The sequence below is a fragment of the Pelmatolapia mariae genome, linkage group LG18 (assembly GCF_036321145.2).
Source record: "Pelmatolapia mariae isolate MD_Pm_ZW linkage group LG18, Pm_UMD_F_2, whole genome shotgun sequence".
NCBI lineage: Eukaryota > Metazoa > Chordata > Actinopteri > Cichliformes > Cichlidae > Pelmatolapia > Pelmatolapia mariae.
Genome location: NC_086243.1, coordinates 10,043,032 through 10,057,145, shown reverse-complemented (window position 1 = coordinate 10,057,145; position 14,114 = coordinate 10,043,032). Strand labels below are relative to the sequence as shown.

The following is a 14,114-nucleotide window of genomic DNA, read 5'->3' as shown; positions in this document are numbered from 1 at the left end:
CTGATCTAATAATCTCTATGAGACCAAACCAATCATATTTCCCAATCTCCTGGGTTCCAGTTAACAGCTGCAATAAAATATATGTTGTTTTCACCTTGTGAGTCTGTGATCACTTTTACATATAAACTGTGAAAAATGTAAGATAATCACATGGGACATTTCCTGCACTCACTTTTTTGCATGTGTAGAGGACACAAGAGATCACTAGAAATTCTCTGGTTTAGGGAGCACACATCACACTTCACTGGGTTGCTTTGAATTAGTCAATAACCTGCGCACGTGGGCACAACTGGACATCACACAGAGTTTGTACCGGGCCACGTTTGAATTTATTGGTGGGCCAACTCATTAGTGCTAAGTACTCATGTAATAAATGTAGGGGTGACTGCATATGGATCTGGATGGCATTGCAGCTGGTGTGATCGATTTATAAAATTGTCTCTAGTTTATTTACATTTCTTTTCCTGTCAGAAATTAAAAACTATAATTTAGCTGACACCTACTTTCCTTACTGCTTAAAATGGACTTTCTCTTGTTTGTCAGATTAGTGTCAAAATTTAAACCTAACAAAATAAAACTTGAGCTGTTTTCTGCACAGAGAAACATCTGCCTATTAATTTAAAGCTCGTGCACAGTGTTTCCCAGCACTACCACAATCTGGTGGCATATTGCAGTGGTGGATATCAAGATGAGTCACATCAGCTAGCAGGCAGCTGGCAGGCTTGCAGTATCAGCCTATCCTGTTAATCTTCCGATTAGTCTTCACTGATCCCATCAGGACTGCCTGGATCTGGGGTGCAGAGCCTAAAGGTTTATCCCACAGGACAGCCCTCCCTCTCCCTGATCACTACACGTACACACAACGAATGCGACTGACGCACAGGGAACACACAGCATAACCTAATTAGTTCAACTTTTACTAATGCTGATCAAAAAGCAAAACATCCGCAACACAGAGCCCAGAGACCCACTGTCCCCCTGCTAACATATCTAGAGCCCCAGCTGTCTTCTGTTTCAGGAGGGTGGTGGCTGTGAAATGTGTCACAGAGGTCAGACCCTGAAGTTAAAGGGGGCAAATTCTGTGCTCTTCTGACACTGTGGCATTGGGAGTGGGGGGGAAGGGGAAGCAGCCGAGTGGTACGCCATGACAAACTTCAAGGCTTCTTCAAGTAGGGGGGCACCGGGAGCACACAAACACTCAGACACGTGTGAGCACCCAGTTACATAGCTGCTGTACGGTGGATGTAAGGCCTGAGAAACATGCCAACATCCCACAGCCATCAATCAGAAAGTTAAACTCAGATTCAGTGCAACAAGCAAATTACAGACTAATGTGAATTTTATTATACAAGTTAATAATCTCAATTTGTGTTTGCTTAAATGACCCACATCCACCTATAATTGTGCTTTTTGTTGTCTTAACAAGGTTGATCATGGCAGCTAGTTCAATGTTTCTTGGGTACGGACTGGATACAGGAAAGAATCAACTTACTGATGGGAAAAAGGAATGCTGGAGGCAATTACCTCCCCTGACTTTCTAAGCTTGGGTCAAAAGGGGAGCGGCAATAAACGCCTGGACACCAACAGAGGCAGACCTCTGACCAAGCGGGCCTTGTTTCACTCTCTCTCTCTCTCTGTAGCCACTAAGTTCAACTGGTGGAAGAGGCCATGGCTGTTTAAATTTACAGCACAATGTCATTCTGTGTCATGAGCAAACTACAATGTGTGTATTCATCCACTCCGAACACATAAGAGGACAGTACTGTTAATACTCTGGCCATTTTTAGCATATGAGGCAAGAAATAGCAAAATGTGTCACTGTAAAATAACCACTTCTTTCAGACCTAAAGTGTACAGGTGGTTACACACCTGCTATCTTTAACTGGATGATCTCACAGCAGCAGTAATTATGAGCGGTGTCAGCCAAGATGCCATTTACTGTTGCTGAACGTGTCTGGCAAGCTCAACAAGAATATAATACTTACTTGCCAACTAGGAAACTACAAAAGGTGTTTTAGCCAACCACGTTTAATTATGCTAAAACCTGTAACAGGACATTGTTTTCTTAGAACGTGTTCACTTATCAATAAACTGGAGCAACCATAATGGCTGAAACTGCTCTAATTCTTGATTGCTTAAAAGACACACGTTAAATATTTTAACTTCGTAATTTTAACTTAAAAAAAAATCCATTCATGTACAGCAAAGGACTTTTCAGCTGTTAGGGCAAAGCTTGAGGGGAACTGAATGAAACGGTCTGGAATGTACTATTACACTTTTAGGGGTTCGTGGATGTTATGTGGAAAACGCCATATATCTGCTTACACAATTTACTTATTTAACTGCATATATGTTCATTTTCATTTAAAACGCTTACTTTTAAATAATTACGTAGGATACATTTCAATAGCTCCTTTTTGTACACGACACGGGATCCCAACAAGAAAAAGAACACCCCTACTGTGGTAGCAGCTTGGACTGTACCAAGATGATGTTACGAACAGCCCTTTAAAGTCGCTCCACTTCCCAGATGAACTAGAGCGCCGCCACACAGTGAGAAGGCACGGACTGACAATCTATTATGTCTGAAAATGGTCTCTGTTTAGAAAGGCGATTTCAGAACACTAAATTTTTGACTGTGGGATGCTTATGGACGCGGAATCCAAGGAGTTATCTTTTTATTCACGTGAATGTAGGACGTGGCGTCTGCGAATACTCTTAAGTAGCCTAGCTTAAATTAGGTTAAAAGAAAATTATTATTTTTTTTGCTCAGACTTGCGAAGACAACAGCGGCAACCTGGACTACTCTAGTGAAACAGGAATGATTTATCCTCCCGAAGGTTTATTCTACATCGAAATGGACCAAGCACCTCCAGGTAAGTTAGGGTTAAAACCAGCCATTATCTGATCTGCGGGGGGTCGGGGAGCGTTTTATCAATGCCCCGCTTTCTTCTTCTTTTTTTCTTATCGGTTAATATCTGTTAGTAAAGCTGACATCTGAGAAAATGCTGTGCAGGTGTCGGCAAAGCGTTGCAATGGTCAGGTCCTCAGTGCTGCGCTCTCCCAGTGGCATTGCCCAGGCATGCATAGCGCAATTCACTTGGCAATTACGTAATACCTTTCGGAGAACCAGGCGCAGTGGCTTGCCTCTTTTCTTTTGTCTCGGCACATATGGCAAACTTTGACAGGGATGCACGGCGGCTTTACGTCGTCCCACTAAACCTAAACGACACGTACCCAAACGTGTGCGGCAGAGGAAAGAGTGCATTTTATAGAGAATATAGTCGCGGGTGCGTTAATGAACGACCGCTTTGTTCTCCACTGCAGCCAGCCGTGGTTAATTTGCTCGCTAGCTCAGAAAGTAGGCTACAGGCAGCTCGTCTTATGACTTAGCTCCGACAAACTCGCCCGCAGCTTATTTTGTAGCCTGTTTGCTTTTGCGTTATTACTGCGCCGAAAACGTTTAGCTAATGTGCTGTAGCCTATTTGAGTTATGTTAATTGACTTTGGCTAATTAATAATAAAAAAACTGCGTCAGAGTCCTTAGCCTTCATACACTTATTTAATTTACGAATAGCTATACTAAGTGGGCTACAGTTAATTAAGTGCTTGCAGGAGAGGTTTAGGAGAGCTTCTGAAAAACTGTGACGACAATACAGGGTGTAGGAAGCACAACATAAATTAAGACAGTGGGTCAGCCAGTATGTGTGTTGTGTGCGTTTCAGACTTTTAATTTGGCATCTTTTTTTTTTTTTTTATAATTTCTTGCATGCATTGCTAGTGCATGTACTAGTGCAAGCATGTGGCGTTTGGAAGCCGGTGGAGTGTTTTTTGGCAGGACTCCGTGGGAGGAAGAGGAGGAGGGGGAAAAGGTGTGCAGACTTAATTTTTTTTTGCAGAGTTCAGGAGCCGCAGCGTTTCACTGAACTGCTGCACCTGTCTTTTGTTTATTTTTGAGGTCAGGGAGGGGGGGATAAAGGTGAGCGGATGGTGGGAGAAAGCCACACTTTCCCCTGTGTGAGGGTGCTCTTGTATTCTCCCTAACTGCCTCGTGAAAGGCACTTTTGTCCTGCAGTGAAATATATCGCCCTTCACTCCTCTTGATGCGGTTTCCCCTCGTTTTTCATTTTTAAGGAAAACGCTTAGTCTTCAAGCCAGAGTCACGGATCCCAGCCCCCCCCTCCCCTCCCCTCCCTCTTCCTTCCTTCAGGGTTGATGGAAAACTTATGATCTCTAAGCTCGCAATGGTTATAAAATGAAAAGGGTGGTCCAAAAGACTCAAAATATAATTTATAGCCTATTAAATGCCAGTCATGCAATTCAGGACAGTGCCAGAGGCAAACTTTAGAGAATGGACTTTAATTTATTTCACAAGAGTTGGATACTGGTTAGTGTATAATGGTTTTTATGATTAAAGTATTTGGAATAATTAATTTTAAAAAATTAATAGTTATTAACTCATAAGCTACATTTCTATTTTTAGTAATGACAGCACTGAAGATCTTGGTAATGATTTGGCAACTTGGAAACTTGCCCGGGCATGTTCTCAGATCTTGACAGGCTTCATCAAGCAAGGGTGTTACAAACTGTGTGTGCCTCATATTTGCTGGCTGGATGGATGGGGAGGGGGTCATAATATTGAAGGGGTCGTGTTTACAGTAACTGCTTAAGTAGATCTTGTGGCAGATTGTGTTAAAATCTCTAAGATAAGAGGGAAAAATTTGCATTTCATTCCATCCTCGTTTTGTCTTTCGCATGCAGCTCTCCCTCCCAGGTCAACAAAGCCACCATCTTCCACCATGAACAACAACTGCCTTTCGCCTCCTGCGCATTCGCTACAGGACGCCGAATGGTACTGGGGTGACATAACAAGGTAAAGGATGAGAACATCCGCAGTCCTTCAGCAAATATCCCATCCTTTCTACAAAGATCTCATGTGATGTTTTGATTGTTAAACATATTGGCACGTTGAATTCCGTTAAGCATTAACTGACTCTTCCCACAGGGAGGAGGTAAACGAGAAGCTCCGAGACACACCTGATGGCTCCTTTCTGGTGCGCGATGCATCCACAAAGCTGCAGGGAGACTTTACACTGACATTAAGGTAAGCTGAAGAGAAAAGGAGCACAGTGATTCCAAGCGCAGCGCTAAAAGAAAATATTAACGGTGAGGATTAAATTATATTTTGCACTGATCTAATTTTTTTCTCTACTCAAATTTTTAGAAAAGACGGGCACAACAAGCTGATCAAGATTTACCACCGTGACGGGAAGTATGGCTTCTCAGACCCTCTCACATTCACGTCGGTGGTGGAGCTCATTTGGTACTATCAGCACCATCCGTTGGTGGAATATAATGCCTCACTGGATCTGATGCTTACCCATCCTGTGTCCCGTTTCCAGCAGGTTCGTGAGTAAATACAAATTTATTTTTTTTAATTTTATTTTTTTAACTTTATAAACACAAGGATACACGTTGTCTAAGCAAATGAAATTTCTGCGTTTAGGTGAAAGAGGACAGTGTGGATGTGACTGGAAGAAAGCTCAAGGAGGTCCACAGTCAGTACCAAGAGAAATCAAAGGAGTTTGATCGTCTCTACGAAGCCTTCACAAAGACCTCACAGGTTAAATGCACCCTTTAATTTAAAAAAAATATATATATATATTTTCTAAAGGGTCTGATTTACTTTTAACAAATGCCTGAGTCTTTTCTGAATGGATATACTCTGTATGACACAGGAGATCCAGATGAAGCGCACGGCAATAGAGGCTTTTAATGAGACTATGATGATCTTTGAGGAGCAGTGTCGTGAGCAGGAGCGCTACGGAGAGGAGTTTGAGAGAAGCAGCCATTTGGAGGGAATTGACAAAGATTTGGAGAGGTACTTCATTCCACAGTGGCCGGGGGGGGGGGGCTCTTAAAATGTGGGTGCATTTTGCACATAAACCCCTAAACTCTGCTCACACCTGTGACCTGTCCTTTCCCTCATCAGCTTTCTGATACACTACGAGAAGCTGAAGTGCCGTCTCGCAGAGATCTATGACAGCAAAATTCATTTAGAGGAAGACTTGAGGACGCAGGTGGAGGATTACAGAGAGACGGACAGGAAGATTAACAACCTGCGGCCAGACCTCATCCAGCTACGCATCATGAGAGACCAGTACCTCAAGTAAGTGGCATCAGAATATTGTTTTGTGGCATTTGTGGTAACAATCATTAGGGATTATAATGTGTAATTTTTCTTCTCCTTGCAGCTGGCTTAATCACAAAGGCGTACGGCAGAAACGCATAAATGATTGGCTGGGGGTACATAACGACAGCCTTGATGAGTAAGTTTCAACACATTCTTTTTATTTATTTTAATTTGAAAACATTAAATAATTTTAATTAATAAATATAACTTGTTAATGGAAGACAGAATTGAAAGAGACATGACAACCACCCTCTTTCTTTCAGTACGTATGTGCTAAAGGGAGATGAGAAGAATTTGCCACATCAGGATGAGACGAGCTGGTTTGTTGGTGAACTGAGTCGGACGCAGGCAGAGGAGATGCTTCAAGGCAAAGTCCCTGGAACATTTCTGATCCGCGAGAGCAGCAAACAGGGATGTTATGCCTGCTCCGTTGTGTAAGTCCAACATTTTGGCAAAAAAAAAAAAAAGAATCTGTTTGAGATGCTTGTTGCTCTTGATTTGATCACATGACACTTACAGATGTCCTTCTCTCCGTTAAAGCGTAAACGAAGAAGTCAAGCATTGCATGATCTACAGCACACCGCACGGATACGGCTTTGCCGAGCCCTATGACGTCCACTGTTCACTGAAAGACCTTGTCCTGCACTATCGCCTGCACTCATTAGTGCAACACAATGACGCTCTGGATGTGCGGCTGTCACATCCGGTGCACGCCAAAGCTGCAGCCACACCTTCACAGCACGCAGAGGAACAACACAAACTGATACAGACTCCAAAACACACGTCGGGGCTGGCCCCTGCCGCTCCGGAGATGTAATCCAGTGGGGACAGACAAAAGGACATGTTTACTGCGAGAGACTGCATCAGGGTGCATTGTATAAAAAAATTTTTTTTTTTTTTTTTTTTTTTTGCACTACAGTGATTCCATCGGTTTTATGAATGGGATTTCACAGAAGTGGGACCGCAACTTGAATGTCAGCTTGAAATTTTTTTTTTTTTTTTTTTTTTTTTTTAATTTCTTCAAAGAGACTGTTTTAAGCTTTCAGACTTTATTTTTTTTGTACTTCATTTATTGCCATTTGTTTAACACACACCTTTTGGGTAGGGATGCTGACCACCTGAGATTTACTCACTGACGTCAGGTGCTGCACTTTTTCTTTTTTTTAAGCCAGGAATTCACATTGCTAGAGATGTTTCGAGTTAAAACTGTTCAGTTTTTAAAATTTGACCCATGTGTTGGAGATGTATATTGGATTATTACTACAAAGTGCTTTTGTGGGGGTGGGGTGGGGGAATGGCGTAAACATGCAGTTTCATCCAGGTGGTTTGGAGGGCCAAGTACTTTTTTGGGTAAAATGCCACATGAATTTGTGAAATGTTGCGGTGCATCTTGGTTATTTCCACCCCCTCCCCCCCCCCCCCCCCCTTTTTTTTTTTTTTTGTTTTTTTTTTGTTTTTTAATAAACTGACATTCATATACAGTGGATAATTATGTAGCATTAACATCCTGTAGAATACCATAGTAAGAGCATATACCCATTGACCAAAACACTAAATATTGAGCAGAACAACATCCCTGTTTAGTCCAGTAATTGCATTTGGGCAAGGGTAGGGCAGTTTATGTACACCTGCTGATGTGCTGATCAAAACATAATCTGAAGTACTGTATGTTATATTCTGTTACTCAAAGAAGTATAAGCTTTTTGTATTCTATATATATTTTTTCTATAAACATGCCACAAGATGAAAGCTTGAAGAAAGTGCAATCCAACAGTATTTCTATTGTTGCAATGTATGATGACGGTGGTGGTGGTGGTGAAGGTATTGCTGTTGCAAGAGGTTGACATTTGCCACAAAAATGCACTCTTTAGTGGCGCTGGTATGATGTGGCCTCCAATGTTTGTGTGAACTGCCAGAGGTCCGGAAGTATCCTGCCTCCATTACTTGAACTGTGGCATTGCTTGAGCTATGAATGTTTTTTCCATGACATGCAGCCTACATAGCTTAAGAGGAAAGGAATCCATGTTGAACTTGGCACATTTTTCGAGTTTGAGGACAATAGACGCTCTGTACAGAGACACAATTTAAAAAAAAAAATTTAAAAAAAAAATGTATTTCTAAAGGTTGCTTTATGGAAGTAGGTTGTTTAAGCCTCTTAAAATAATCAAACTCCACTGGGGAACTGAGGAAATTCCTCAGGTGACGCTAAGCAATGTGAGATCCTGACCTTTTTCTTGCTGAAAGACAATAAACTGATGATGGTTTTGTCAACTAATTCAAGTCTGTTGCTAACAGTGTTCAAGAAACACTTTTTAAAAATTATTATTATTCACATTAATCATAAAAAGGTTGAAGGCAGCTTTGTTATTTTTCTAAGTGCTGTTAAAGTTCCAGTGACCAGAAATGATGCTTAACACTAACTTACGTTGGGTTTACCATCTTCACTGAAGCCATGGTAGTCCAATGAGCTTATCTTTGAGTTTGCAGAGGTGGGAGACAGCGAGGGCACTGGAGGACACGCTGCAGACAGATGGGAGAGAAAGGAAGCGATAAAGACAATAGCAGGATGTGCGCAGGCTCTTCCGTACTCAGTCTGACTGCCGTTGAGTCACTCCAAAAAAATTTTAGGAACATGCTTTGCATGGCTCACACTTGCATTTTCAAATTTTTGATCCTTCTGTAAAGGAAAAAGAAAAGCAAATTAACATTTGGTACTTGAGAGCAGCTTGGGTTTTTTTCCTTCTAGGTTTATCACACAGTCGGCATCACTCCTGTCTGACAATTACACTGAATTTGCTAATTTCACCAGTGCAAAATCCTCAGAAAAACACATGTATTTCCACTGGGGTGTATGATGATAACGTTGACCCTGGATGACACCACCACTGGCCACCTGTGTGACCACAGCAACAGGTGGCCTCTTTCAACCATCACAGAAGGTCTGTGTTAGGTAAGGATTAATGAGGTGCAGAGGGCAGGGATGTACTGGGGGAGAGTTCCAGGCCACGGATTACTACCTCTTACCTGTGTCAGCATGGAGAGTGGGTGGACAGGCAGCATGCAAGCCTGGCTAGGACTCACCAGACGCAGTGTAGCTAGATAGATAGCACCACAGCCCTCGAATGGTAAGAGTCACATCATGTCTCATTCACTCCAATGTTTGTTTTTTTTCACCAATTGCAGATCATGGAGCCTCGCAACCATTCCTGAAATTTAGCAACATAGCTGTGGCATAGAGATATAGCAGCACAGAAGTTTGAATTGCATTTTCAAAATTTAAGTTGTTTAAAGAACAAGACTGTATGCAACAGAACATATTCGTGGATTATTCACCAACAAATTGGTAGATTTTGGATAGGTTAACTGATGTTAGATTAAATCACCAAACTCATATTAGCAACCAAGAACAATTGTTGAGTAATTGCAAATGACTTTATCTTAATGTTATTTCATCCAGCAATATGAAATCAAGCTTCAAAACTTGACTTTTGCAGGGTTGGCCAAGTGAAATATTACCTAAATATAACAAATCAATTTATTTTTATTTATATAGTGCCAAATCATAACGGCAGTCACCTCAAGGCGCTTTCAACAAATGTATTCACGGTGGGAATTACCTAATGTTATAAAATAACAATTGCATAACATAAATGAGAAACTATTTTAAATACCTAAATAATTGCATTTGATTGTATTATCTATGTTATCATATTAATCCTGTATTGTGGAATTAGTATATATTGATTGCACAAATTCAAGTGACACTTGTCACACTTTTACATCAGCAGCTAATTAAGCTCCAATAACTTGAGCTGGGTGATAAAAACTACACCTCATCTGCTGATGCATTTACCTAAATAAAGATTTAGCCTGAAGACTGGGCTTTTAAAGCTTTCCCCGCTTCTTACTTTTGTCATAACCCGAACATTAGGCTTTGCAGTGCTCTGGTCTTTGTAGCGCTGCCTCTCTATATTCACATATATTCCAAGTGGCCGCTAAGCACTTCCGTACTCTTACCATTCGAGGGCTCTGGATAGGACAGAGTGTACCAATGAGTCACCCTCAGGCGGCTGCTTGAGTGTCCCAAAGACAGGGAGAGGGTGGGAAGAAAAATATGTGGGGCAGGAAGGAGAGCGGAGAAAGTGCAGGGCCTATTTCTCTCACTCCTGGTTATTAAAATGAAGGCTTGAAAGGTCAAGCTGGGCCTTTTCTACATTTTCTTTGCACATAAAGTACACTGCCACATGGCTATGACCCCAAAACTATTAGCTTTTATAGCAGTTTGGCTATCACTGCTAACATCTACTTTCGCCTGGCTTCCAGCTATAAGAGTTGAACGTATGTAAAAACCCAGCCCCCCCTACATATTTTTCCTCAGAGGCCCTCTCCCTCCACTTTTTTTTCTTGTCAGCACACCTCAGTGCTACAACTCGCTTACTAGTTCTCAATTTAAATAAGTCCCGACTGGAGTAGAGGGGGGGTAGCAGAACGAATTACCTTTGGAGTCACGCCTAAAACACACACACCATCAACTGTCTTGCAGGCTTTCAGAAAAAAGAGGTTTTCGCTTTCAGTTTGCAGCAGCCAATCGCGTCTCTCCTCTCCTCTGTCTCCGTCCGATTCCACGGTTTCACGCTACGCGAGCAGCCAATGGCAGTCCGAGACCATGCCGCAGGTTAGCCAATCAGCAGTCAGTTGCTATGTTGGAAGCAGAATCGATAAGAGGGATTTTTTCCCCCTCTCTGTTTTTTTTTTACAAGCTCACAATATAGCTGGCTTATAGGCTGAAGGCAGGAGATCCTGTTGCCTGCCAACAAGCATGTAGGCAACAGACTGAACCATTAAACACCACACAGACACATTTCCTTTGATACCGCCACAAATAACAGCTTAGATGTCACTATGCTGTGTATGTGTCTGTACACACACGTATATCTCAGGAAGAAAGTTAACAGGTTGGATTCCCGACCCCCACTGAGCTGTTGAAGTCATGGAAAAGAAAATTGTTTGAGCCTGGGCAAATTATGGTCAATGATGCACATCAAAGTTTCTGAGTGAAAATGATGTTGTGAGTTTGTCCCCTTTTTTGTTTTCCCCCTCTTTCAGTACTTTTTCCTCCAGTGTCTCGGTCCGTCTAAGGACAAAAGCCCCATATTCTTACTATACTTAAAGCAAATCCAAATGTATACATGTGCAATGCTATACTCGGTGCTGTACATATTCATCACAATATTAAGGTCAGTAATTTCTGGATTAGATTGTTAAGCCATATGTTCTCCCAGTGACCCAGATCGGTCGAGATTTCTTGCTGTGGGCTACTGGTATGTGTCCTCAAGCAAAATGTAAACAAAAATCACACTAACCTAATCAGTTTGGGAAAAGATGCAGTTATTGTATAAGTTAACCTGTATTTGAAGGTGACTTTTAGAAACTGAAATCAAACTTTAATGATTGGATGTGCTCAGTTGGAAATAGCATTAGTCCTGGATACAATTTGATCTAAAATAACGAGTTATTATTGGCATATATTTTGCTATAACTGAGTGACCTCTGGTAGCTTTGATTTGAACAAAGAGACTCGGATCGCACCGAAACAAGAAGGGACACTGATCCAGCTCAGACACAGGGATGAGACACAATCAGACACAATGCTGTTTGTTGACAAACCATCGAGATCCAGAACCACAGCCAAATCAGATTTTCAGATACCGCCTTAGACCAGGGATGGGCGATCTCTCCAGTTTTAAAACAGGTAGAGCAGGACGCCCTCAGCGACAGTTGGGGTGATTTTCCTTCCTCCTACTTCATGCAATATTATGTTGTGCTATTTCTTAAGGGAAGGTGATTCGGGTGGGGGTGGGGGTGGGGGAATCACCTATTAAATGAAGCATCCCATCGTTTCTAAAGCTGGACAATCTCATTGTGGTACTTCAGCTCTCAAATAGATTAAAAAAGAAGAAAACAAGAAGCAGCAGCAAGGCACGTGGCCAGAAAACTAAAGTGGCACAAGACTGACAGACACTGCTTGGTCTGAAAACACAAGGCTGTATGCACACCATGATGATGATAATGATGATGATGATGGTAAAGGAAAGAAGGAGTTACACACAAAGACTGCAGCAAGAAGGAAAGTTCACTATTAAGTATCAGCTACAAGTTAGAAGAATATCACACAGATACTCCCATCATCATAGGGAAATCACTTGTTTTGTGTTATCGGGTAAGCTTTTAATCTGAAGCCCCTTACTCCTATATGAAGCTTTAATCTGTCAGTTTCATTTCATAATGTTTTTCTTTCTTGGTAAAAGAAAAAAAAGGATAGAGCCCCTGATGGGAAAAAAAAGTCAGACACACTGCACTTAAAGTGGAATGGCAATTATGGTGAGCACTTTCCATAGGATGACCCTCGCACTATTTACTTTGTCTCCCACGACATGGGGAAATTCTGGGTGCAGTCACCGCAGCGGAGAGACAGGATGACCAGAGAAAACAATGATGACAAGCAAAAAACTCTGGCCTTTTAGAGGAGCGGGGGAAAAAAGGGGGACTTAAAAAGAAGAGCATTTTCACACACTGTAAGAGTTTTCAACCAGAGGAAGTATGTCATCATATTCAAGTTCATTTTAGTTCCTCACCTTAAACCTTAAAACCTGTTTTACAAGAGACACCTCCCCAGGCAGCAGCATGGAGAACAAAAGGCACACTTTCATGTGACAAATACACCTCTGTCACACACACACGCACGCACGCACACACACACACACACGCACACACAATTCATTTTCATGATTATTATTTTATATAAGAGTCTAAACTTCAGTCTGGATTTTCTATGAATGTCTGATGGGCATGTTGAGTGTGCAGGGAGCATGTATGTAACATGTACCATCTGTGTTGGAGGCTGCTGTCACACGTCAATGAAACGCTAATGAGGCTCTTGAATTGCAAAGTAGCACAGATCACCTCACGACTGCTAAAAATGAAATAATGTGACTAACACACCGAGTGGAAAGTGACAGAGGGAGAAAGAGCTCACTGAAGGATGACAAAGAGCCCTATCTGATAAATGGAACACTATTTGATCAGTATTTGACTGGGATAAATACGTTACACGGTAAAAGAAAAATAACAATAATAATAATCGGGCAAGGAAAATGACCTTTAATGACAATTAAGTATTTCAACACCGGACAAAGAACTTTTAAAGAGCCACTTTAAGTTAGGATATACAAATCCCTCACAAGTCATAGCACGATAAAGAGACTTGAGGAGAGAATTAAAGTTACATGGAGCTGTTGTTTTCTAAGCTTCTTCAGTTTCACGTTTTAGCTTTGTCTTATTGGTTTACTCAGAGCCAATTTAAGTTGTGTCTAATAAGCTAATTGTTGAGCTAAGGTAATGGTTACTGTGGAGGCCCTATAGGGAACCCTGACCTACTGGAAATTTAAAAGCGCAGGGCAACGGGAGGGAACTCCAGCAAGCCGAGGGTGGATCTCAAAAGCTGGCTAGGCTGGCACTTTAGACTTTTTAATTGGCTGCAGCCACGACATACTCTCTTGTGCATCACAGGGTGTTGAAAGAGCTGGAAATACTAGTTGAGTGACGGGTGTTATGAGACTTGTATTTCAGGTGTGTAAGCCCAGTGATCGTTACAGGGGTTTTTTCGCTTTTTTAACTGTAGTTCAGATGCACTTTTTTTCAGCAGACACGGTTAAAGGGCCCAGAGTCCCAGAGTGTATGTAATAACAGGTTTCCAACATAATACTTAAACTAATCTGATCCCAAGATAAAGTAAACTGGACAGCCCAGTGAGTCTGAGAGTGGGCTCAAACGAAAGAGCTTAAAGCCTAAAAAATAACACTGTACCGGGGGACAAATATGTAGGAATACTGTGATAATTTACGTTAGGTTGCTACGGCCT

The 14,114-nt window shown here is 41.7% G+C and overlaps 1 protein-coding gene and 1 long non-coding RNA gene across 2 annotated transcripts; one reads left to right on the top strand and one right to left on the bottom strand.

Moving 5' to 3' along the window:
- The first annotated feature begins 2,538 nt into the window (after positions 1 to 2,538).
- Positions 2,539 to 8,468, top strand: LOC134616669 (phosphatidylinositol 3-kinase regulatory subunit gamma-like). Its single transcript, XM_063461609.1, has 10 exons — positions 2,539 to 2,876; positions 4,762 to 4,873; positions 5,006 to 5,104; positions 5,225 to 5,405; positions 5,507 to 5,623; positions 5,739 to 5,881; positions 5,993 to 6,169; positions 6,255 to 6,329; positions 6,457 to 6,627; positions 6,734 to 8,468. The coding sequence occupies exons 1-10, from the start codon at positions 2,822 to 2,824 to the stop codon at positions 7,008 to 7,010; spliced, it is 1,407 nt and encodes a 468-aa protein (XP_063317679.1). The 5' UTR covers positions 2,539 to 2,821; the 3' UTR covers positions 7,011 to 8,468.
- On the bottom strand, positions 7,242 to 10,802 carry LOC134616670 (uncharacterized). Its single transcript, XR_010091473.1, has 2 exons — positions 10,691 to 10,802; positions 7,242 to 8,713 (listed from the first exon to the last, which is right to left on the bottom strand). It is a non-coding gene; the product is annotated as an uncharacterized LOC134616670 (long non-coding RNA).
- Positions 10,803 to 14,114: the final 3,312 nt, after the last annotated feature.